Source organism: Hippopotamus amphibius, chromosome 7 (assembly GCF_030028045.1).
Source record: "Hippopotamus amphibius kiboko isolate mHipAmp2 chromosome 7, mHipAmp2.hap2, whole genome shotgun sequence".
Lineage (NCBI taxonomy): Eukaryota > Metazoa > Chordata > Mammalia > Artiodactyla > Hippopotamidae > Hippopotamus > Hippopotamus amphibius.
Window position 1 is genome coordinate 134,017,908 of NC_080192.1, and position 26,128 is coordinate 134,044,035.

Here is a 26,128-nt window from a genome sequence, read left to right on the forward strand (position 1 = left end):
CTAGATCCCACATGAGTCCTGCAACTGAGTCCGCATACTGCAACTAAGACCCAGAACAGCCCAAATAAATAAATAAATAAATAAATAATTTTTTAAAAAAAATCTGTAGGGAAATATATAAAGAAGAAAAAAATAACAAAAATCTGCAGGGAAGCTTAGAGCAGATGTAAGAAATCTTTTTCAGGGCACTAATATAATTTAAACAGTCTATATTAAAAAATCAGTAGCTTTATACCTTATACTACTTACACAAATAAATTTGAAATCAGTTATAGCTAACATTTATTGAATGCTGACAATAGGCCCTGTTGAAAGGCTTAATGTGAATAAATTTATGAAATCCTCACAATACCCCACGAGAAAAATGTTACTACCTCCATTTTATAGTCCATTTTATGGGAATTGGAATCTACTCATATATCTTGTTAATCTGTCTTTCATGTCATCATTGCTTACATTTTATCTCTTTGTGTGCTGGGTTCTGGTTCAATTTATCAGGGCAGTCTTCTAATTTGCCAATTTTCTCTTTAAAAGGCTCAATCAAGAGTTTATCCATTTTGATTTAATTTCTGTGTATGCTCTGAGTTAGAAGTCCAAATTCATACTTTTGCATGTAGATGTCCAGTTGTTCCTGTACTACTTGTTGAAAAACTGTTTTAACCCACTGAAATATCTTGGCTTCTTTATCAAAGATCAGTTGACCATAAAGATAGAGGTTTACTTTGGAACTCTCAGTTCTATTCTGTTAGTCCACATGCCTAGCCTTATCTTAATTATATAGCTTTGTAGTAAAATGTGAGAAGTGGGACTCCACTAACCCTGTTCTTTTGCAAGAATGTTTTGGCTAGTCTAAGTCCCTTGCCTTTCTATATGCATTTTACAATTAGTTTGTCAATTTCTCTAGAAAAACACAGATGGGATTTAGATCGGAATGGTGTTAAATCTGTACAGCAATTTGGGGAGTATTGCCATTTCAACAATATTATTTTCCAATCCACTGAGAAGGATGTCTTCCCATTGACGTAGGGTTTTTTTTTTTTTTTTTAAGTTTATTTACTTATTTAGGCTGAGCTGGGACTTAGTTGAATATGCGGGATCCTGACCAGGGATGGAACCCTGGACCCCTGCACTGGGAGTGTGTTGTCTTACCCACTGGCCCACCAGAGAAGTCCCCCATTGATGTAAGTCTTCTTTGAACTCTTTCAACAATATTCTCTCTCTTTTCTGCCTGGAATCTCTCCCTGTCTACTGGCACCTTCCCATCAGCATATAATGTAGTCAAGTTTCTACCATGTTAAAGGAAAACAAAAATAAAACAAACTGTCTGGACTCGAATTCCCTCCAGCTCTCATCCTTCCTCCTTTACCCCCTTCCTTGACAAACATCTTGAGAATGTGGTCTCTCCTCATTGTCCCCACTTCCTCTCTAATTTCTTACTCTTCAGCCAACTGCAGCTTGGCTTAGTCCTTACCTCTCCACTAACATTGCCCTTGACTAGATACCCAAGCTCTTGTTCATTTCAATAAGCATCTTCAGTCTTCATTTCACCTCTTATAGCATTTTATGTTAATTGTCCTTAGTGCTAGAAATTCTTTCCTGGCTTCTAATTAATCACCTCCTCCTGTTTTTTGTGACTTCTCTAGCAACTCCTCATTTTGCTCTGAAGTTCTCTCTTCTACTGTCCATCCCATAAATGTTGGTGTTTTTCAGGGTTCTTGTCAGACCCTTTTCTTTTCTCATTTTACCTTCTCCCAGTTGTGACTTATTTACAAAATGACTCTCCCGTAAATATCACCAGCTCAGATGTCACTCTTGAGCTTCAAGCCCACTTATCCTATTGCTAAGTAGACACGTCTCTTGGAGAGCCTTTTACCATAACAAATTCAATATGTCCATTCTCCAGTTACACCTTATCGTCCACTCCCAGACCCCAGCTAGTATCCATTTAATCAGTTGTTCAAGCCAGAACTCTAGAAGCCATTTTTGACTCCTCTCTCTGTTTCCCAGTCTCCTCCCTTCCATCACCAACTCTGTCAATCATATCTGCTGAATAAAAGTATAACTGCTATCAGTTATCTATAACTTGAGTTTTAAATAGCTCCAAAGACAAAGAAAAGCACAGAGAACCTTGAATCAGATAGTCTAGAAGGGTGAGTTAGACAGTGTACCCAGTTGGCTTTTGGGTCCATACCAAAACCTTTCCCAACTTTTCCTTAGACTTTTCAGGTCTTCTTAATCTGGCTCCAGCTTTCCTGTCTGACCTCAGCTCTTACCTTTCTCCTCCCATTCCTCTCCCCAACCCCCACATTTCTCTAACTGTACCAAATTTCTTTCGGTGTGGGATATGCTAGCTGCTATAAAAAACAAACCCCCAAACAGTATTGGTTTATCCCATTAACGTTTATTTCTTGTTTGTGTTACCATCCAGTGTCACCTTGTGGCTTCCCTTATTTGGTGATTTAAGTACCCAGGCTCCCATCCTGTGACTCTGCAAAGCCCCAGGGCCTCAGGGTTCTCTGCATTCAGCCAGCAGAGAATGAAGGAAAAGGAGAGCAAAGACATTATGGGGGAAACTATTCCATCTTTCTTAAAAGCCCTGACCCTGTTTGACTCATGTCATTTCTGCTCATATTCAATTGGTAATAACTATTCATACAGCGACCTTGATATAAGGGATGCTGGAGAAGGGATGCCCTGGCAGCGCAGACGCCATTTCTGCTACACAAACATCCCTTACTCTGTCCTCCGTCTCCACTACACTTTATCCACAGTATTGCCTCTGACTTGGCTCAGGCTTTCTCTGACCCCAGCCTAGTTTCCTTCTACTATCAACTTAGGTGTCACTTCCCCTGGGAAAGTTATCCTGATAGGCTAGATATTCTTGCTCCATGCTCCCATAACACCCTTTATTATCCCGTGATAGCAGATATCATCGTGCCTACCATAGTGACCGTGATGGCCATCTACCTTTTCCCCTCTGGACTGTAAAGAACTAGGGGGAAGGCACAGTGTTTTGTTCATTCTCGTAACCCCATCACATGGTATATCCATACAAATGGGCTAAAGCCATGTGGATAAGATGAGGCCACTGTTTAAAAGAGAAAAGTAGGTTAAACTTTGCTATTTGAAGAGCTTCAAATTTGCCCTCATTTCTTTTATTATGGATATTTCCATCTGATTTTCTCCTAGAAATAACCAAAAAAAAAAAAAAAAAAGATAAGCTGCTAATGGTACCTCAACACGATTTTCTCCTCCAGAATGGTGTGCGTATTAGATAAAAATTATCCAGACAAAACTTCCATAATCATTTTCTTTTTTCCCCTTAACCAACAGTATGTGTGCTCCCTGGTGCTTGACACTTAGCCACCATCTCACGATCCATCACACAGAGTCCTAGCACAGGGAAAGCAGACCTTAAGAGCTGATGTGAGGCCATGTTAAATATACTTAATTGATTTTAGTTCATCTGGATAAGCCAGATAACTTTCCCCCATCTTATCTTTCTATTCTATCCTATTATTTTTGTTTGATTGTATTGTACTTATTATTTTTTAATTAATTAATTAATTTTTATTTATTGGCTGTGTTGGGTCTTCATTGGTGCGTGCATGCTTTCTCTAGTTGTGGTGAGCAGGGGCTACTTTTCGTTGTGGTGCTCGGTGTTTGCGCTTCTCATTGCGGTGGCTTCTCTTGTTGCAAAGTGCAGGCTCTAGGTGTGCAGGCTTCAGTAGTTGTGGCACACGGGCTCAGTAGCTGTGGCTCACAGGCTATGGAGCACAGGCTCAGTAGTTGTGGCACCTGTGCTTAGTTGCTCTGTGGCATGTGGGATCTTCCAGGACCAGGGCTCAAATCCGTGTTCCCTGAATTGGCAGGTAGATTCTTAACTACTGCGCCACCAGGGAAGCCCTATTGTACTTTTGTCTGGCACATTTTATATCAAGGCAGAATAACATAATATTGCTCATTAGAATCATCTGGAGGGCTTTTGTAGTGGCCTAGATGGTAAGGAGATCCAAAAGAGGAATATATGTATACACATATAGCTGATTCACTTCGCTGTACAGTAGACCTAACACAACATTGTAAAAGAACCGTACCCCAAATTAAAAAAAAAAAGAACTTTTAGGTGGTTCTGTCATTTTCACTCTGCAAGGCAAGTCCATTTGTGTGCTGCCCTAAGATAGGGCTGGTGACTACAAACAAGGCACTGGCCAGGGAAGATGTTACTACCAATTGGCAGGTCCCAGAGGACACGCAGACATACCTGGACAGAGCCAGAGTTAGCCTCCAGAATGACTGGAGGTACGCAGGGCGCAAGAGCTTTTATAGACGGAAGGAGGGGGCTACAAGCAGAAACAGCACAGTCAGCTCTGACAGTCATCTTGAAATTGGTCATCGGTGGTCAGATCAGCATCCTCTTGATTGTTTTAGGTATAGTTAATCTTCAGTTCCAGGGTTGGTTTGTTTCCATTTCTTTGAGGCCAGTTCTCGGAATTGCGGCAGCTTATGTCATGGCTTTACCCTGGCCATCACGTAGTTAACTTCTTCCACCTGGTGGGGGTTTCAGTATCTATAAGACAGCTCACAAGCTCACAGGACATGGCTCAGAATATTATCTATGCCCTTGAGAAGGAACTAAAGGTCCTTGACTATGCTTAATGACTAAATTATTATTTGGTCTCCTTTGACTGTTTCCCTTTGTTTCTATATTTTCTCACTTCTCTGATTAAACTTATCCTTTGGCTAAAGTTTTTCCACAGATGAAAGGCAGGCTGAGGAAATGGTGGGGGGGGGGGGGGGGGGGGGAACAAGGACCACAGGGTCCTACTCCGTTTCAAAACGAAGTGTACTTTCCAAAGAGTAAAACGATATATTTTCTTAAACAGGTAAAAGTTCTAAGTCTCCTACGAATACAAAATGAATATGTGTCAAGGATTTTATTTACTCATTAATTAACATGGGGGCCAGTAAAATCTTACAACAGGTTTAAAGGACAATGTAAAGCATCCACTTACATCGTTCAAATGAGGGTTGGGAAATGAATTTACAAATAGCTGCAAAACGGCTTCTTCCAAGGAGGGGGATTCAACATTTTGAAGTTCAATGGACAAGAGTATTTCCTCTTGCTATCAGTTATCTACATTTACAGTTGATCAGATGGCAACTGAAAAAAATACCCATGACCTAAAAGTTGAGAATTATGTTTTAGTTGTCAGACTTACTGAGGATTTAAACCCAGGAGCCATCCTCTCAGATAGCTCTGACAGCCTGTTCCAAAGAGCTAACAGAGAAGCCACGATATACAGGAGTTTTTGCAAAAAAAACAATCCCAGGTGATCAGAACATCAAAAAATTACTAATTAAAGAAAACCAGATATCTCAGGTCAATGAATTTAGTGTTTTTACCATATACGGGAGGATGCAAGTGTCTGGGCTTATTAAAATTATTCCTGTGATACACACCTTAAACATCTAGGGCCAGTAATCTAATTTTCTCCATCCTGAATCTCCTTAGGGTGCACCACTGGTGGAGGCCTGTGGCTGTAGATCCTGTGATTTGACATCCACAATAGCCTTTGTTTACTGAAATAGCAGGTTACCTTCTTTTGTCCACACCTAGCTCCACAAAGAAAGATGCAGAGCTCCCCTAGATTCAGAATACCCAGAAAGGTGAGCCAGACTATACAGCTGGTTTTTCGTTGAAAACACCCAGTAATCTTTCAGTCTATTTCATGGTGTATTACAATTTTTCCCTATAAAAATCACTCTATGTGTAAACACTCAGCAGCTAAGCAGTTCTTCGGCTTTATTTTGCTTTTATTTTCCTCAACCCTTTTGCTTCCTACTTGCCTTTGGCAGGGCTGGATAGTTTTTCTCTACTCCCATCAAGGAGACGTCACAGGGAACAGCGAACCCTTGAACCCAGCAGGAAGCTCCCAACTCCCACAGCCTGGGAGGCCCGGGGGCAGGGACCGGCCTCGCCCCCTTCCCCGAGGGCCCCGCCCCCGGCCAGCCCCATAACTGAGCTACGCGCACAGGTCACGTGAGCAGCCGCGGTCCCGTGATGCCTGCGACACAGTACGTGGCAGACGTCGCTCAGAAAAGTCCTCCGTGCCCGGTTTCTGCCACCTACTCCATCTCCACTGTCTTGTCTCTCATTAAACATCTCTCTTCTTGACGCTCTCCCCTCGGGGATGGTGAACTACCGAGCTCCCCCCAACCCAAACTCCCCTAGGCCCGCGAGACAGCCCTCGCCCTCGAGTAAGGTGCGGGGACTCATCGGCGCTAAGGCGAGTTGCGGTCCTGATTGGGCGTGACGGCTTGTCAATCTCCAAGTTTTTCCAATCAAGGGCCGGGTCGACCAAGCTTTCCGCTCTCCCATTGGCCTGTGTGGAGGAATAGGGTAAACCAAGCTCCCGCGAGAGGCGCGCTCGGCACTCAGTGCGCAGGTGCGAAGGGTCTGGCTGGAGCCCGGACCGGGGGCGGGCTGGAAGACGCGTAGTTTGGTGCCGGACACGGTGACGGAGCTGTCTTGGTTCCACCGCTGGGCGGAAGGCGTTTGTCAGCAGTCCGGCCAGGAACGAGGCCCGCGAGATTCTCAATGGTGTCCATGACTTTCAAGCGGAGCCGCAGCGACCGGTTCTACAGCACCCGGTGCTGCGGCTGTTGCCATGTCCGCACCGGGACGATCATCCTGGGGACCTGGTACATGGTAAGGGCGGGCGAGGGGCGAGGGTAGGGGCCCTGGGGGAAATACGCTGGAGCAGGGCGAGGGGGGTCCCAAAGGGGATCCGCGGGGAGGGGGTGGGGCGCGAAGGAGTAGGGGACCTTCTTTCTGGGGCTTCTAACTTTGAGGGGGGAAGACTTGTGTCCCGGATTCGGAGTGGGGGGTGGGTGGGAATAGGGAGATTGTTTTTTGGCGAGAATAAGAGGAGGAAAGCGGGGTTGGGAAAGGCAGAGGCGTTGCGGGCCCGGGGTGGGGGCGTGGGGGTGCGGGATGAGGGTGCTGGGCTTTGTTTGCGGTGGGGAGTTCTGGAACTCAGCAGGTTTCGGGATCTTGTTGTGTGCTTCCGTGATCTGAACGAACTCCCCCATCCCCCGTTGCTTCCTGGAATTTTTTTCTTTTCCTAACGAAACAATTAGGAGCGCCCCTTGATAGATGCAGCCTGGTTTTAACATTATGTTTTGCTTGAGGGGAAAGGGACGTATCCAATTTTAACGCAGTTGTCTGTGGTTCCTGGAGCTCATCTGTTACAGTGTGTTTGGGATGTAGGCAAGAAAGGCCTCCGTTGTGAGTCTGGAAATTCGCTTGGAGGAATACCATTTGCCAGGATGTACTTAACACTCAATCTGTTTTTTCCTAACGCAGTAGATTCCCCCACCCCACCCTCCCGTGCTCCTGTGACGCTTTTTTTTTAACAGACGCGTTCAGGTTTTTGAGACCTCTGTTGGGAGCCTACTCCGTTCTGGTCACGTATGCTAGCATTACCTGTGGGTCAAGATCTGTGTAATTTTATATCATAACCACGTTGACAGTGTTATTGATTGATAGTTGACTAGTAATAGCTTTGCGATTTTTTACCACCATCTCCAGTATCCACATACATTGAGTCTAATTTGTGACTTGTAAGTATGTGATTCTGTTTAGGTAGCTTCCGGTTATGATGTCAAACGTCTCGTATTGTCGACTTGGTCACGTTCGCTAATGATTTTGTAATTTTTGAAATTTATTTGTTTTTGGTTTGGGAGGTTGTGGCATTAGTGGTACCGCAGTTTCTGATAACGTCTGTGAACTGCAAAAAAGGAAGAGCTTTATCACAGATATATTTTTTGCCTTTCTCTGTTCTCATTTTTTCGCAACCCAGAGGTTTGATCAAAATTGTCACCATTTGGCAAACACCAGATGAGAATCATCTTCCGTTAGGCAGATACAGGTTCATGCCTGACTGCCCAGGGGCCTGCCTGAGCTACACATTATTCTTGATTGCCATGTTGTTTCTTACAGTCTTGCTTCATTGATGCACATTAAAAACAACAAAACTTGAATGTGTAGGCTTATTGGCTTGTTTCTAAGCTTATTTTAATATTTCATATACTTTTATATTCAGAAGCATCGTCTTATTTGTGTAATTATATCACATTTCCCCACAAAGACACCCCCCTCCCCTTTTCTTTATTTTAACTGATTTGTAATACTGGACATTGATCAGTTCAGGGCAACAGCAGCATTGTATTTCTAACTTTCATTTCTTCATTTTGCTACGGGTCTGTCTTCAGTTTCTTTTGTTTGTCCTTAGCTCTGCCTTCCCTAAATGGGTAATTCAAATCTTTAGGGTCCTCGGGCCTCTTACTCAACCCTGCTTTCCTGATCCCTGCAAGATGACCTTCCCTCCTGCTTAATTGAGAAAGAGCCCAGCAGCCTGGGACTCTTGCCTGCAAACTTAATCTTCCTGTTTCTTCTTGTATCCTTTCCTCCATTCACAGAACAAAGGATTTCTAACTCCTCCTCAAGAAGAAAATAAGCACCATCTGAATGTAATTGGCTGTATTTCTTTCCATGGCAGATTTTTTTGATGCTATGGGCTCAGCTCATAAAAATTAAAGGAATAGCAAGGAAAAGTGGGAGTATAAACCTTGAAACTCAAAATGCAGCGAAAAGAACTTTAGTAAGGGTATTTATTCTCCCAAAATAGGGAACAGGGAGTTTTAAATCTGTTTCCCACTGGAAGGATTTGATGTGAACACATTTTGCATAGCTCCTTTTTTCCCCCATGCTTTAATTTTACAGAAAGATGCCATAGCTGTTCTTTCTTTGAATGGATTTTTCTGGTTAGTAGACTGTTATAAGCTGCTTACATCAGTTCATCTGTTTTAAGAGATCTGTTGGTCATCTACAGTGTATATGGCTGTGGTGCACATACGAAAAGAATAAATCACAGTGATGTGTGTTATTCGTCGTTTGTATTCCTGTTAACTGCCACACAGAGGCTCTCAAGTGTTTCTTATCTTGGCCATGGCATGTGCCCTTAAGATACTGATGGTGTTGCCAAGAAATTTGGAGCAAAGATACAAAAAAATGAAACTTATGGTACAGTGTCAAGGGAGAAGGAGAAGGTGATCAGTAATATCATTCAAATTAGGTTAAGGACTGGAAAAGGCCATTAGTTTTATTGATTACAGTATTGCTGGTGACTTTCAAAAGTGTGGCTTCAGGATCCTGGCAGTATAAAAACACAATTTCTGCCGAGTTTGGGAGACATGTAACATTTAGAAAACACGATCACGAAGACAAAAAGAGTTGTCCAAACTGCATTTTTTTGCCAGGAGCTTCTTTACTAAGAGAAATAATGTGGGAGTGGGTGAAGTGGAATGTCACTTCCCTCTCCAGGTACCTTATTAGGATACTCTTCCTCCTCTGTTCCAGGTCAGAGAATATTTATGATTCTCTTTAGATTGCCCTGTGCTGTTTGGAACCTGGGGGTGCAGTTCAAACTCTTGCTGGGTACAGACACTATAGCAATGACTTTGTATCTGATACAGTGTCATTGCTTTCTAGCAACTGCTTCTACTGGTCTGTTAGGAGTTGCACACTGTATATACTAAAGGATTAATTGTATGGTATTAAAAGTGCAGTAGGACACAGAGAAGTCAGAGCCAGTTATTATATGCACCAGCCCTGAAGTGTTAGCCTTTGGCATTTAGATTTGAAAGAAGCATATCTGGCTTAATACCTGGTTTAAGGAATATGAAATTTCAGAATGAGCTCCAGTTTAAACTCTGATGTTCATAAATTGTTTTTTTTCTATCATTTATTGAAAAATTTGAAGCCAGATGATTTTAAACAACATTTTCTTATGTGGTATAAGTTCAGATGTTTATTGCACAATTGAAAATGAGCTTAAAAGTCTGCTGCCAGGGGTGTCCTCCTTCATGGTTAATGAAGACATTTTGAGCATGTGTTACACTTTTAGGTCTTGGAAAGATTTAATATATGGCTAATTTTTCATGCGTGTCTTTGCCATAAACAGTTTAAAAGTTAGGTAGCTGGGGAATAAGTGAAGACAGCCTCCCTCAAGGTGTATTCTTTTCCAGTCCTCACCCCCTGACTCCTTTAAATAGGTATTGCTTGTTTATATTTCAAAGTTAGTATCTTTCCTGAAACACCGTTTTTTTTTTTGGCCTCAGTGCCTTTGAATATGCTATTCCTGCCCCCCAAAATGCTCTCCCCACCAACTCAAGTTTTCAAAAGTTTTATTGAAAAAAATCTCAAATACACAAAAATAGTGCAGTAACAGAAACCTTTCATTTACTCATCATACAGCTTCAACCATTAACAACCATTTTGCCAATTCCAGTTCGTTTTTTAATAGTTCAGTTGTTTTCTTGGTGAAGCTTCCTTGACTCCCAGCCAGAGGGGGCTGGTTTCCTCACTGTGTACCTGAAAAAGTTACTGCATACCTCTTGTGTGTACTTATTAAGTAGTACTAATTACACATTAGTATGATCATCTTTTTAAAAATTTTCTCCCCTACAACAAGATATCCTCCTTGAGGGAGGACGATGATATATATATCTTCCTCTATGAACTGTGTTTAATGGTAACTTATTAGAGCATTTGAAGTATTCATTAGACATGTTAAATGAATTGTCTCCACCCCACATAGTAAGAATAACTCATTTGTAACTGGACATAATGCTAAACTGACAACTATATTTGTAACTGTGTATACATTTAACTATATATACATTTAATAGCATTTTTAAAGGTAGTCAGTTTTGGTCTTTATCTAATGACAGCTCTCTGCTGACTTGCCCAAGACCTCTATCAGGTTGCCCTAAAACATTGTTCCAGTTACAGTCAGCAGATGTTGAGTTGTGGCAAAATATGCTGTGGGAAAACTAAAGAATAATGATTAAAAAAAGTAAAACAGAAACAAAAACCAGCCCTCAAGAATCTTCTGGGGTGGGTGTGGCAGTGAAATGAGAAGGAAAGAGGAATTATTCTCCCGAGGCTGAGTGCGTCCAAAGATCTGATACTGTTCCTTTGCAACAAGTGAAATCTAACGCATCTGTTCTTCATTGTTGTTTGTTTACACATATGAAGTGTTTAAAAGCAAACCATATTGTTTGTCCCACTAAGTACAGTACCTCTCCTACAGTGATGTGTCCGTTGCCCATATTGTGAACAGACTTGCTGCATTCCATACCTCTCCATATTACTAGGTTTAGAGGTCGATCATTATTTTAATTATATTTTTACTAATTTTCTTTCCTGAATGCAGTAAAAAGGAAAAATAAACCAGGAACAAATATTCTGGAATTGTTTTTTATGTAGTTGCTCTCTTTGTAGAAACTTTATATTACGAGACTATAAAGTTAATTTTATGTATGTTTTGAAAAATGCTGCATGGAACGTAGTAGAAATAGCAACTGTAATCAGAAGTAAATAGGATAGGGCCTGTATGTGATTACAGGATGGGTGCTCAGTGGTGAATCTTTTGAGATTACATGGATGGGTTTTCCAGATTAGTACTCTCAGATGTTAAGTTGGGGTGCTAATGAAATATAATTAATTCAATGAAGATTTGAAAAATTGAGATTTTAGTGAAATAGTGCTGAATTTGTTTTACCATTTCTTGTCCCTTTTGATTACATCTATGGTTTATTTTGTTTAATGTTCGGGGGTATGACTCACAGTGAGAAGAAATTTGAAGTGTCGCTCATACTAGAAGATGGTAGTGGGTGAGTCTGTGACTTACCCATGGAAGAGAAGAAAAGAGATTTTTGTAAGTCCTACATGTGATACAGATATTTAAGAAGGGAAAATAAAACTTCTAAATATTTTTGCTGTGTCGTTTCCTTCATTTAGTAATTGTTTGCATGTTTTTCTTGACATGAGAGTGTTTTTCTGTGCAGTGCGGAGCTTTTAAACAGTGACCATGTTGTGCTTAGCAAAGGAGAGTTTGCTGAATTGATTTCGAACTGATTTCCATACACAGACTATACAGCGTTTTAGTAGTTATATCTGATTGTTCAGTAATTAATTCACCTAATCATATTAACTATATTAACTCATACTTGTACACCACATACACTGTCCAAAACCCATTGTAATAAAAATGGGCAATAAAAAAAAAATCTGCCTTCAACTGGGGAGTCACCTTGTGAATATGATTGTCTCTTATAAGACCGTTCAAGCACTGAGGGATAAAATACTCTGCTTTTGAGCAGTGCAAGGAAGAAGGCGTGTTACTGAACATATTTATTAGGGAGTTAAGTATGAACATTTTATAGCCTTAGGTAATGGTTTATTTTGGAAAGATCTCAAGGCAAGAGTTGCTTAGGAATGGTTATAAGTAATCTTGTAGTGGTAAGAAGGAGGATGTCTTAAAAAGAACCAGATTTGTATTCTGGCTCCGTCCATTTATCAGCTCAGTGAACTTATTAACACAAGTTATTTCATTTTGCTGAACCTTAGTTTACCTATCTGCAAATGGATGTAAGTAATACTTACCTCACAAGGTTGTTGTGAGGAATCCGTGAAGTAATATGTGTATATTTACTTGATTTATAGTATATCCTCAGAAATATCAGTTGATTCTGAATTAGGTATTGTGACATTGTTCATCTTATTTAAAGATGAAACTTGGCTGCTTGTCTTAGAGAATGTGAAATGCCTTCAGCTGATAAGCTGTGTTATCAGTCAGGGTGGCCAGGAGAGAGCTACATGATAGAGATTGTTTAAAACACTGTTGATAAAGCTCAGATATCCCTGAAAGTATCAAATGTTCACAAAGGGAAGGAAAACAGGTTCTGTGAACTTAAGATAGGGATGCCTACTCCAGTCCTCAAAGTGTTAGCAGGGTTGTTTTGAGCACTTAAAGGAAGTGGTGCCTCCTGGGATAGCTGTGCAATTCACTAACAACTAGAGGCATAAGGAATTTCCTTTTTGAATTGGAGTTACACCCTGGTAGACTAGGAAAATTCACCAGATACCAGTGATGGGATTTCAGCAAGATGTTTGACAAAGTCTCAAGATGTTTCTCTGGACCAGATAAAGACTTTTATTCAGAGGTTGCTAACTATTGGGAAGAGAACAGCCTTTGGCGGCTTTGTCCTCCGCCTGGTCTCTTGCTGGTAACTTGGAGATTCTCATTACATGATGATCATATTTTCAAATGCAAGAAGTTGAGAGAGAGTAAATCTCTCCATAGGGTTTCAGAATCTAGATGGAGAAAATCTTGATAGGCAAGAAAGTTAATAAGATGAACTTCGATTGCAGATACATATAAGGGATTATGCTTGGGCCTCTGAATCCAACTCTACAGGTAGATATAGGTGGTAGCTTAGCAGGATCAGGTGTGAAAAAGAATTGGGAGTTTTAGGGAGTCACTCATGTGACATTCACAAGATTTATGCAGCCAGTGCTGTTTCAGGCTGTGTTCATTGAAATTTGTTAGCTAGGATATGGGAACTGAGATCCCGATATGTTGTCATCAGGCTTCTCTTATTTTAATAGTATGTTGAACAAACTGGTAAGTGTGTATGGAGGGGAACAAAGAGGAACCAGAACCAGTGAGCTAGTGGAAAACATGCTGGTTAGAAAAATGGTTTAAGTAACTGAGTGTTTATTCTAGAAAAGACAATATTTGGAGGCACATGTTGACTACTCTTAGGTGTTAGAGGAGCACTTATTCACAGGGGTAGCAAATTACCTCCAGCTATAGAATTAAGACCAGTATGTGACAGTTAAGTGACATAGCTCAAGAGGAAATAGTTCCCTATCACTGGACCGGAGCTGCTGTGGAGGGGCTTTAGGCTTATCTAATGGATCATTACATACTTAGCCCGTGGAAGTTATATTTATCTGATAGATGAGCTTCTTCAAATCCGGAAATTCTGAGGTCGGCATATGAATAAATATGTGATTCAAATGAACAATTTGTGACAATCTCTCATTTTTCATTGTTGTGCCTTTTCTGTTGTATTAACACAGGATCAGTCAAACATCCCTTTTCTCCAGAATGATTAAGTTTATACTTTCACTTAATGAAGTGTTTAAAGTATTCTTAAAGTGGTATTGTGTATTTTATCTTACAGGTAGCCCCCTTTTTATGTCTATTACTTCAAGAAAAACAGTGTTAAGTAGGGGAAGACATCTAAAGATTGTGCTGAGGACTGCTTCCTGGTTAATAATATAATTGATAAAACGTTATCTTTCACAGGTGGTCAACCTGTTGATGGCAATTTTGTTGACTGTGGAAGTAACACATCCAAACTCACTGCCAGCTGTCAATATTCAGTATGAAGTCATCGGCAATTACTATTCGTCCGAGAGAATGGCTGGTATGTTTTTCATCGAAAATATCTCCTGCTAATTGCACGTGTGCGTGCGCACACACACGTTACTTAGAGGGGGGTTGATTAAATTATGTTTGTTATTATACTTCCTGAGGCATAAAATGTTACTATAGGTTTTTCAAAAATATTCAGTGAGCCACAATGAGGTATCACCTCACACCGATCAGAATGGCCATCATCACAAAATCTGGAAACAACAAATGTTGAAGAGGGTGTGGAGAAAAGGGAACTCTCCTGCACTGTTGGTGGGAATGTAAGTTGGTACAGCCACTATGGAAAACAATTTGGAGGTTCCTTAAAAAACTACAAATAGAACTTCCATATGATCCAGTAATCCCACTCCTGGGCATATACCCAAAGAAAACCATAATCCCAAAAGAAACTTGTACCATAATGTTTATTGCAGCACTCTTTACAATAGCCAGGACATGGAAGCAACCGAAATGCCCATCAACAAATGAATGGATAAAGAAGATGTGGCATATATACACAATGGAATATTACTCAGCTATAAAAAGGGATGAGATGGAGCTATATGTAATGAGGTGGATAGAACTACAATCTGTCATACAGAGTGAAGTAAGTCAGAAAGAGAAGGACAAATATTGTATGCTAACTCACATACGGAATCTAAAAATGGTACTGATGAACTCAGTGACAAGAGCAAGGATGCAGATACAGAGAATGGACTGGAGAACTCGAGGTATGGGAGGGGCGGGTGGTGAAGGGGAAACTGAGTCGAAGCGAGAGAGTAGCACAGACATATATATACTATCAACTGTAAACTAGATAGCGGGAAGGTGTTGTATAACAAAGGGAGTCCAACTCGAGGATGGAAGATGCCTTAGAGGACTGGGGCGGGGAGGGTGGGGGGGATTCGAGGGGGGGGAGTCAAGGAAGGGAGGGAATACGGGGATATGTGTATAAAAACAGACGATTGAACTTGGTGTACCCCCAAAAAAATAATTAAAAAAAAATATTCAGTGAGAATTATAATTGAGCATTTGTAGTCAGAAAATGTAATGGACAGCTAGAAGATTTTTGAGGAATGTGTATTGTATACATTGGGTCAGTGTGGGGTACTGTGGAGAGAGGAGGGGAGAAGGAACTACAAAAGGATGAACCTTTTGAAGGTCAACTGACAAGTGTAGTAGAGGATGGGGGATTTGCTCATGGAGCAGTCTTACAGTAAAATAGAAAGTGTGAATTATTTGAATATTTGGTGTTATCTTTTGCTCAGGGTCTCAATTCCTAATATATTTTTATTGTTTAGGTGAAGATTTGACATTGGAGTTAAAAATAGAGTACTCTTAGAATATTCATGGAAATTACCTTTTTAAACCTGTTTATTTGCTGATAGCAGTGTTTTCATTATCTTTTTCTAAAATACAGGTTTAATTTTATATTAAAAATTATGTTAAAAATTTAATATTTGAACCGAAAATTATGCTTCAGACTTCTTAGTGTGAACAATTTCTTCTTCAGAAAAATTTCACTCCAGAAAAATGTTCCCAGTTCACGTGTGTGTTATATTTATATTACAGGATCTTAATTATCATATTTTTAGATTAGCTTTTATCATGAAGTTCTGTACTTCTTTACATTATGATCTTCTCTGATCCATTAATGAATTTTTTTTAATTTGGTTATTAATTCAAATGATTCATTGTCCTCAGGGCTAACCTATTTCTAGGAGCCAGGTACAGTTTTGTGGCCATCAGTTACACATTGTAGTATGCTAACATTAAGAATTTTTCATACTGTGCTTTTAAAGTTTTTTTTTAATGTCTCCTGATTTTATTTTCAAATGTAGTATAAGCCTTTAATTTTGTTGTCAAATTGATAAGCAGAAATACCAAGAACATATGGAAACATTCCTTCTGGCATTTGATTTTTTTTTTTTTTCTTCTGAGTATCTGTTTTTATTTAAAAGCCAGAATAGAACAGTAAATAAAACTTCAGCTTCTGATGGCAATTTTTTGGCATTTATAAAATTTTACTTTAGGCTGTAAAATTTTATTGAACCTGCTAATGTCAGCATTTTCCCTTGTTATTTATGGTTCTCTTAAAATTGAGGTGTAGAAAAGATTTATGGTTATTGAGATTCTCGTAGATGTGTACAACTGGCTGTTTTGCTAGAGCTGCAGGGAGGAAGTCATAAGTTTATTGCATGCTGCATGAGTGTTGTCACTGCTGTAGAGAAAATCACATGGCTTCATTATTTATTGAAGCCCTGTTGTTGAGCAAATATAAAAATACATAGTTCTTGGCCATACAGTAGTTGGTGTTTCTTTGGGAGTTAAATTCGACTTTCCCATGGACCCAGTTGTTGCAGAGGTAAGTTAATGTCTAAATCATTGGGCTGATAACTATTTTTTTAAATGAGGTTTGTAATGAGTTATTTTTAATCAGCCAAACAGGATATGACATTCAGTTTATATGAAATAGTTCTGCAGCATATGCAAGCTGTTCTTCATATGAATTTATCCTTATTTATATTTACTTTGGGCATCGGTGAACACTTGGGGCCTCCCAGAGGAGCTTCTGAATGTGGTGGTGGGTGGAAACCTGAGGTGCTTCTCTGGGCATCTAGCCTCTCATATTTTGTTTGCTTTATTGATTCACACATACCAGAGTGTCCCTTGTTCCAGGCATTAAATGTGTTTCCCACCCACCAACCCATCTCTCCTCTGTTTTGCTAGTTTTTGCTCCAGTGGAGGACCTTGAACTTCACTTTAATTATTTCAATACTTTAAGAAGTTGAAATCAACTCGTAGTCTTCCAGTAACAGGTTTTTGAAAGCTGATTGTTTGAATTATAAATTTTGCTTTCAAGTTGGTTTGTATTTGAATTCTTCCCTTTGAGTGCCATTTTGCGTGCTGCAGCAGGGAAGTTCTTTAAGTCCCTAATCTTTAGCTAACCTGTATCCTCTAGGAAAATTTAAAGAGGGCTGTTTTCATGTAGTTTAGTGCCAGATATTGATGCTATCTGTATTGCCAAGTGACAAAATGATGCATAACATTTATCCAATAATGTGAACATTCAGCAGTTAGTCTAATCATTCGTTATTAGTGCCTTTCAGGTTCTTAATATCTCACCAGACTTGGAGAATCAGCTTTAGATTTGTGCTAAGAGACTCATCAAGTCAAGTGCTTTTTTGGTTTGTTTTGTTTGAGATTACATGAGTGCTTTGTGAGAAAATTTAGTGAACGTGGATTAATGTAGAGAAGGGCAGCAACCTGAGGAAGGGTTGAACAAAGACGAAAGTAGGCTTGGATGTAGCAGAGTAGCCACGGTGAAGGGACGTGAAGCGTGGAGTTGGGTGGAGGTGGGGGAGGGGGATTAAGGGAGAACCTTGAATTTCAGATTACGTATTTTATCTAAGGCACTAGGGGGCATCTTTACAACTCTGTGTTTAATACATGTGTTTCTTCAGCAAATAACCAGGCTTTTGCTCCAGTTGAAGCCTGCTTATCTCACAAGACCCAACTTGTGTCATTTCTTTCCTATTTTTCCCTGATTCTACAGACAGAACTATTTGTTTCTGCATCTGTTGTAGTACTTGCCATATTGAATTACGAGGGTGAGTCAAAAATTATGAACACTCTGGCTGTAGAATTTATTTTAATTAACTTTTAGAAAAGACAAATACATCATTTTTCTACATAATCTTTCTTTTCAATACACTTTGTCTTTTCAATACACTTTGTCCATCTGTCAACAAGCTTTTGTATTCCCTCATTAAAAAATGCTTTAGGCAAAGCTGTGAGCCATGGATGCACCTCTCTCTTCACTTCATCAGAAGTGAATCTTCGTCCTCGTAGGGCTGCTTTAAGGCGACCAAACAGGTGAAAGTCTGATGGAGCAACATCAGACTATAGGGAGGATGCTTTAATACCTCAGAATGAAGTTTTTGCAGAGTGTTGACAGTGTGGGCAGAAGTATGCGGGTATGCATTGTCATGCAGGATCACAGTGCCCTTGGATAGCAGTCTTCTGCGTTTAATCTGAAGTTTAGGCTTCAGCACAAACTTTTCGAAACCTAAGTCTGTTGCAGATTACTTCATAGGCAGAGCCATAGCTGATTTGCAAATGATTTGCCACATAATCCACTGTCACTTGTCTGCTCGACAGAATGATTTCACGTGTGTGCTCCGTGTTGTCATCAGCTGCGGACGTGGACAGGCATCTGGCTCCTTCTTGATGGCTAACACTTGTGCGATGTTCCTTAAACTTCTCTATACATTCATACACACTTCTTCGAGACAAAACACTTTCTCCATACTCCACACAAAGTCTTCAGTAAATAATTGCACCAGGTACACCCTCCGACCACGAAAAACGAATCGTTGCATGATGCTCTTCTTCCGTGCAGATCACAAGTGGGGCATCCATTTTTGCTCACACCACAGTTAGAAATGAACTGATGTAACATGTTCACACCTGCACAGCAGTAACTGGGGAGACAGTAGCCTTGAAGGGAAAGCGCTGATAAGACAGTGCGGCCAACAGAAGTTTTAATATAACCGGAGTGTGGATAATTTTTGACTCACTCTCGTATAATGATCTATTTGTACATCTTCAGAAGTTAGACTCTGGGCAGAGATCTGTCTCTGGTAGAGTACCAGCTGTTTCATGTGCCATCCTAAATAAGTTGCAGTGAGTCGTGGCAGTTTTTTAATTAAATTTATTTATTGGCTGCCTTGGGTCTTCATTGCTGCGTGCAGGTTTTCTCTAGTTGTGGCGAGTGGGGGTTATTTGAGAGGGGGCTACTCTTTGTTGTGGTGCGTGGGCTTCTCATTGCTGTGGCTTCTTTTGTTGCAGAGCATGAGCTCTAGGCACCTGGGCTTCAGTCGTTGTGGCACGTGGGCTCAGTAGTTGTGGCTCGTGGGCTCTAGAGTACAGGCTCGGTAGTTGTGACGCACAGGCTTAGTTGCTCCATGGCATGTGGGATCTTCCCAGACCAGGGATTGAACCTGTGTCCCCTGCATTGGCAGGCGGATTCTTAACCACTGCACCACCAGGGAAGTCTGAGTTGTGGCAGTTTAACAAAGAAGAAAAACGCACGAATTTCTCAAGCTTCATTACTTAATAACATTATTTTGTCCTAAAGAGTTTTATTCTTTTTGTTATATAAGTAGCTTAATTAGATTTTTGGTTTTGTTTTCTTAGATAATGCCTGTGTTCTTTTTGCCGTCTCTGTTCTTATGTTTATCATCAGTTCAATGCTGGTATATGGAGCAATTTCTGTAAGTACTCTATGTTTTTAACTTTTAGGGTTCTGAGTTTTACTGAGTGGTACTTAGTCACTTCATGTATGTGATGTGATGTTGTGGTTGCTACTTCTTTCTTTTAGTATCAAGTGGGTTGGCTGATTCCGTTCTTCTGTTACCGGCTTTTTGACTTCGTTCTCAGCTGCCTGGTTGCTATCAGTTCTCTCACTTATTTGCCAAGAATCAAAGAATACCTGGATCAACTAGTAAGTGTGTATGCTAATTAAACTTTTTTTTTTTTTTTCATTTTTTCATTCATTGAAATTGAGAGTCAGCTTTTGGGTACTATTTTTATTTTAACCTAGCCTGTTTATTTTTTAAAGTGTTTTAAAGTAATTATCATTATTACTCTTAATGACCATGTCAAAATCAAAAAGATGAAAATAGAGTATCTTCTTGCCATACCGCATGGATAATCCAATATTAAAAGTCCCTAAAAGTGGATATCATAGAACTTCAGGAGGAATTCAACTCTTGTTTTGAGTATATGAAAAATATAATAATTTGACTGTATTTGTGCACTCATTGGAGTTGTAGCTTTCTGTCTCTGCAAGCATCTGTAGCAAATATTTGAGTGCTTTCTACATCCTTCACTCTGTCTAGGCAAAGTGTTGGTAAATGGTATAGATATAAACATAACTTCCTTCTCTTCAACGAGCAAACTATGTATTTGGGGAGTCAAGACATGAAGATCTTATTTGTGATAATAAACTCAGGCTGTCCCGTGACAGCAGTGAATGAGCGTAGGTTAACGCCATGGGATGGGGGGCAGGGAGCACTGTGGGCTGAAGTAAGGTCTGGATGGAGGTGTAGGATCCAGGTAAATGAAAGTTTATTTCAAAAATGCTGTCTTTTAGGAATTTTCTCGAAACCCACTTCAGATAGTCCATTTTGCATACCACAAATTTATTGTTTATTCATTCAAAAAACATTTGTTGATTGTATTGCTTCCTTATGTGCAAGGCATTCTGTTCAGTCCTAGGGCTACATCGGTAAAACTTACTTTCTAGTGAAAGAATTGGATGTTGACACTTAGTGAATGAAAATTGTGGTAAAAGTGGTGAAAGAGAAGTGTGGGCTGCTGGGAGTGGATATCACACAGATACCACACCTAGGCTGGGAAGCAAGGTGTGAATTGCACTCAAGAGTCTGAGTAGAACTTCAGATAGGAAAAGTACAGAAGGAAGTTACAGGTGAAAGAGACACCTTGAGACAGGAGGGAATGTGGCACAGTCGGGGAACTCAGAAGATGACCACGGTGGCACGGCGGACATGGTGGGAGCGGCGTGTGTTGGGGCTGGAGAGAGGTAACCGGGGCAGGGCCTGTTGGCCTGCTCAGCCCTGGCCCGCAGCTTGCTGAGCATAGTGCTCTCTGATCCTGCTCTGGCTGAGAATTTGCAAGCCTTCTGAGTGAAACTTACAGCATTCCCCCATGAGCTGGTCCCATTCAGTTTTTGTCCTTTTTTATTTATAGGTGAAGGCTTAAAGAACAGTTTTTTGTCCCAAGGAGAGACTTCATAGCTAGGTTTTGGAGTTGGTGTGTGGGTACAATTTTCTTCTGGTCCTTTTGGGGTTTCTGTGTGCTTTTTATGAAAATGTAAAATTATTTGGGCCTTTGTGTTGATGTTTTCCAGTTACAAGTTTTAAAAAATTAAATGATCTTTATATAGAAAAACATCAAAAGGAATTTACTGTTGCTTTTGCAGAACCCCAGCAGTTTTTCTGCTCTGTTCCTCACTTGGTGTCCCAGACTAGAAGATACTTTCTTTGTTGGACAGCTTGTAAATCCTAAATTATTCTTACATAATTCCCTTCTCCGTGAACCTAGCTGATTGCCTTGCACACAGTAAATGCTAAAGAAATATTTAAATAAATATAGCTGATCCTTCTTAGTAGAACATCGTGTACATCCAGTAAATAGTATAATCTTGCTTGGCTTCATAACCAGGGGCATGCCTTCTTTTTGCCCCTTTCTGATGAGCATTGAGACTGACAAAAAGGTTGGCTTTTTTTTTTTTTTTCCTGCCATGCCATGCGGCTTGAGGGATCTTAGTTCCCTGACCAGGGATTGAACCCAGGCCACTGCAGTGGAAGTACTGAGTTCTAATCACTGGACCGACAGGGAATTCCCGACATAGGACTGAATGGCCCATGAAACTTAGGTAAATCTCAGCACCTCATGACTTAGTGACCCAGGGACAAATCTGGGGTCATGTACAGGAGATAGTGTAAAATAGTGAAAAGTAAAGAGAAAATGAACTCAGTTGAGACCCCTAGGAGTACTCTGGGTATTCAAACAAATATGTTTTAAGTGATCAAGAGCATGCATTAATGGTGATGAGGCTTAAAAGCACTTTGAGTTCAATTCTGTTTATAAGTTTTTATTAAAAGATCAGTTCTGACTTGGGTGCCTTTTGTTTGTATTCTTAAGATGCTTTTCTATCACAAAGTACAGGTGCCATGGCTGAATTATAAGTGTGTGTGTATGTTTAATTAATAAACTTTTTATTTTTTAGAGCAGGTTTAGGTTCATAGCAAAATTGAACAGAAAGTGCAGAGTTACCGTATACCCCCTCCCTCTGCCCCAGCCCCCTTCACAGTCCAGGCTCTAAACCACAGTGGTATGTCTGTTACCGTTGATGGACCTGCACGAACACATCGTTATCACCCAGAGTCCGTGGTTTACATTAGGTGTCACTTTTGGTCTTGTTCATTCTGGGGATTTGGACAAGTGTCTAATGACATGAACTCGTCGTTGTGGTATCATGCAGAATAGTTTCCCTGCTCTGAAAATCCTTTCTGCTCTGCCCATCCCCCCCCCCTTTTTTTTTATAGCCTGATTTTCCCTATAAAGATGACCTCCTGGCATTGGACTCCAGCTGCCTCCTCTTCATTGTTCTTGTGTTCTTTGCCTTGTTCATCATTTTTAAGGTGAGTTGCTGACTAAATATTTGGGGGGCCATTTGGACTGTGACGCTGTCCATCTAAACCTTCCTGTTGCCGTATCTCCTTTCCTGTTCCTTATTCTGGCGTAGTTGTAGAGATAGCTTCAGGGAGTGTCTTCCCTCTTGTTTTCAGGCATTGGTTGGAAATGCCAGGATTCTTCCTAAGCATAAGGAACATCATTATGTTTTTTGGACATGGTTCATGATTTGGATTGAAAATCTGTTAAAATTCTCAAGATTCAGATACAGAATTTCTTCTGCAGCACAGTGGTTGTCACACTGGAATTGGAACCTCAGACTGGCTTCTGTGTAAAACAGTGGTAATAAAACTTGTGACATTTAAGTGAGGGCAGGTAGGGAAAGGGCCTGGCCTATGCTAGGTCCAGGTGGAAGCCAGTTCCCTTCTTCCTGGAGAAAATGGGAGGAGAGCATTAGGAGTCACCTTACTTTTAGAGCACGTGGTCTGTTGAGTTTTGAGCATATGTAAATTTTGTTTGTATTGTTTTAGGCTTATCTAATCAACTGTGTTTGGAACTGTTATAAATACATCAACAACAGAAACATGCCAGAGATTGCTGTGTACCCTGCCTTTGAAGCGCCTCCACAGGTGAATGGTCTTTTTCGATATTAAAACTTCACCAGCCATTTTCAGTTATCCCCAGGAGGAGAACCTGAATCTTGACTCTCTTCAATGCCATACCTGCGGTTTAGGGCATGGAGAGCTTAAATCCCCAAGTTTCAGCATTTCGCAGTGGGCATCGTGGGTGCGTGGGCTAGAGACACCCCCATTGCTCATCTCATTCCGTTCAGTCGATAGGTTTGATTCATAATTGGTCTCCAGGTGTTACATTTTGAGGGGGGATCAGACAGGGGAACAGCAGTGTGAGCAATGCTAGGCTCTTGGCTTCTGGAACTTCTGAGGATAGGGTACCATCAGCTGAAGCTTGTCCAAAGGGGAAGCTGATTTTCCTGTGGGGAGATGAGTGCAGTGGGTTCCTGGAGTCTGTTGGGAGGCCTGCCTCTCGGGCCCTGTAGTTGCTGTACTGTCTTCCCAGGTTTCCAGCACATAGAGTATGTGGGACCCATGTAGGGCCAGCCTGTCACATTGGAGTCACTTAGCTTAAAAATGCCACTCTTCTACACAGGTGTGCCCTTTAACTTAGAGCAAATGATGTAAGTACTTGATCCTTTGACTACAGATTCTGATGAAATAGAGCCTCGTATTGGTGGGCTCCTGTAGCATGGTGTAGCGGGACCCTTCCCTAAGATCCTCAGTTCCTTAGGTGTACTCGGCACTGCTGCTTTATCAGTCACAGTGGGGCGAGGGGAGGGCGGAGGCACGTACTGCCTGTCAAGGCGTCCTGGTGGCCTCGGTCAGTTCAGAAGCAAAGTTTTGTCTTCCTTCCCTCCTTCCATCATCCATCTCTCGCGATCTTGGATCAGACATCTCACCTGCATGTAAAGCTCCAGGTCATTAGTCATCTCTACTCTCAGGAGCTGTAGGTGACCCTTGGACAACATGGGTTTGAACTGCGAGGGTCCACTAATATGTGGATGTTTTCCAGCAGTAAATACTACAGTACTACACAGTGTGCATTGAATCCACACATGGGCAACTGCGGGTATGGAGGGCCGACTGTTATATGTTGATTTTCAACTGTGTAGTGTCAGGGTCTCTAACCCCCTCACTGCTCAAGGGTCAGGTGTACTCAAGGGTCAAGTGTACCTAGCTGACAGTTTCTTCAGCTCTTCCGTAGGTTTATATGTCCCTATTTTAAGGCATTAAATCTGAAAGCTGAATTTTTCAGATAGAAATTTAAAGGAGAATTAAGTCCAATATAAATTTTTTGTCTCTCTTCAGTATGTTCTGCCAACCTATGAAATGGCAGTGAAGATGCCTGAGAAAGAACCACCACCTCCTTACATACCTGCCTGAAGAAATTCTGCCTTTGTCAATAAAGCCTATACCAGCTTTTTGTCTTGTTTATTTTACAGAGTGCTGCAACACAGGGCTCGTCAAACTTGTTTGATATAAAGTGCATTTTCCTTTTAAGCATTTATTTTGAAACACTAACAAGCTTTTTGGATGTCTATTAAAAGTCAGATTTTGTTGTTGTGAAGTTATTACATTTTAATAGTTTTTGAAGACAATCTAGGTTAAGCAAGAGCAAAGTGCCGTTGTTTGCCTTTGTTTGGGGGGCGGATGTGGGAAGGGGGCATTCTCTACACATACTCTTTTTTAACTTTGCACTTTCTTTATGTAATAGTTTGCATTTTGGTTATTTGCTACCCTGGATACTTTCAAGAAGAATGAATTAAATATTCAGGGTAAATGAGTTCAGTATAAGATCTGAAGTTTTTTGCTCTGAAAACGAAAAATATGTAACATTTTAACTTGACTGTGGAAGATGATGGTTGCATGTTTCTAATTTTTATGTGTTTCCATCTTTGTGATAAGATGCTTTAATAAATCTCTGAAATATTTATTGTTTCTTTTTTTTTTTTAAATCTATTACCCTTCTTTGGTAGGTAAAACTGAACATTTTCTATTACAAGAAACTCAGGCTGCCAGGGTTTTTTGATACTTTGAAAATAGCCATAGCCAAGCTCAGTGAACCCAACTGGGCATTGTTCCTCTCCCTGGGGTGAGAATGGTAGACGATCATAGCCTCTGATCACTACTTCATTCAAAGCAGGTTTGTCTTCTGGGAAAGGACACAGGCCTTAGACTTCAGAGAACAGTCATAATATATCAATCGCATTTATTTCCTCCAGGAAGGGGACCATTTTGTTGTTATTAAGGCATCATTTTTCAGTAGAGGGAAATCTGTTGTTACCTAACAGTTAAATATCCTAGTAAATATGCCAGAACTGTTTGCCTTTAAAGTTAACTTTTTTCCTCTGCTGGTGCTGGAGAAAAACTTTAGTAGGTTATTTTAGTATATTTCATTCTAAAATTCAGATAGAGATAACATTGACAGATAAATGCTTAAATGTTTAGCCCTGTTTTTTAAAATCTGAAGCAACTTGTCTGTGAGCAGCTCATACACTTCACCATCTGACTCCTGAGTTTGGCACTCCCTTCACACTCCAACAAAAATGTTTCCTGAGATACCAGCGTCCTCTTAAATTGCAAAGTTCTGTTATCCTTTCTAACTTCAGTTTTTGTTTATCATTCAACGTTATCAACTGCCCAACCTTCAGTCACTCCTCTCTTTGGCCTTCAAGATATTTCATTGAGGTTTGCCTATCTTTTTAATCTATTCAGTTTCCTTTAGCTTTCTTCACCCACATCTACATTTGTTTGTGCCACTTTGTATTGTGGTTTTGGCCATCTTGCTTCTCTTTCTCAGCTTTTACTTACCACTATGAATGTGGCAAGCTCTGTAAAGTTCCTAGTGTTTCTGAGGTCTGTCAGTTCAAGAGTTCTGTGAGGCTCTTGTCCTCCAAATTGAGAATATACATTCTCTCTGATGTTGGTAGCACATTTGCTGTAAAGGAAAGAGCAGGTCTTAGGGATTATCTGTTGGGTTTAAAACCCAATTCTCAG

General features: G+C 40.6%; 1 protein-coding gene across 1 annotated transcript; it reads left to right on the top strand.

Moving 5' to 3' along the window:
* Positions 1 to 6,431: 6,431 nt before the first annotated feature.
* Positions 6,432 to 25,062, top strand: LAPTM4A (lysosomal protein transmembrane 4 alpha). Its single transcript, XM_057742343.1, has 7 exons — positions 6,432 to 6,712; positions 14,226 to 14,346; positions 19,533 to 19,609; positions 19,717 to 19,839; positions 22,469 to 22,564; positions 23,087 to 23,185; positions 24,440 to 25,062. Exons 1-7 carry the CDS (start codon positions 6,602 to 6,604, stop codon positions 24,512 to 24,514), a joined length of 702 nt encoding a protein of 233 aa, XP_057598326.1. The 5' UTR covers positions 6,432 to 6,601; the 3' UTR covers positions 24,515 to 25,062.
* The last annotated feature ends 1,066 nt before the right edge of the window (positions 25,063 to 26,128 follow it).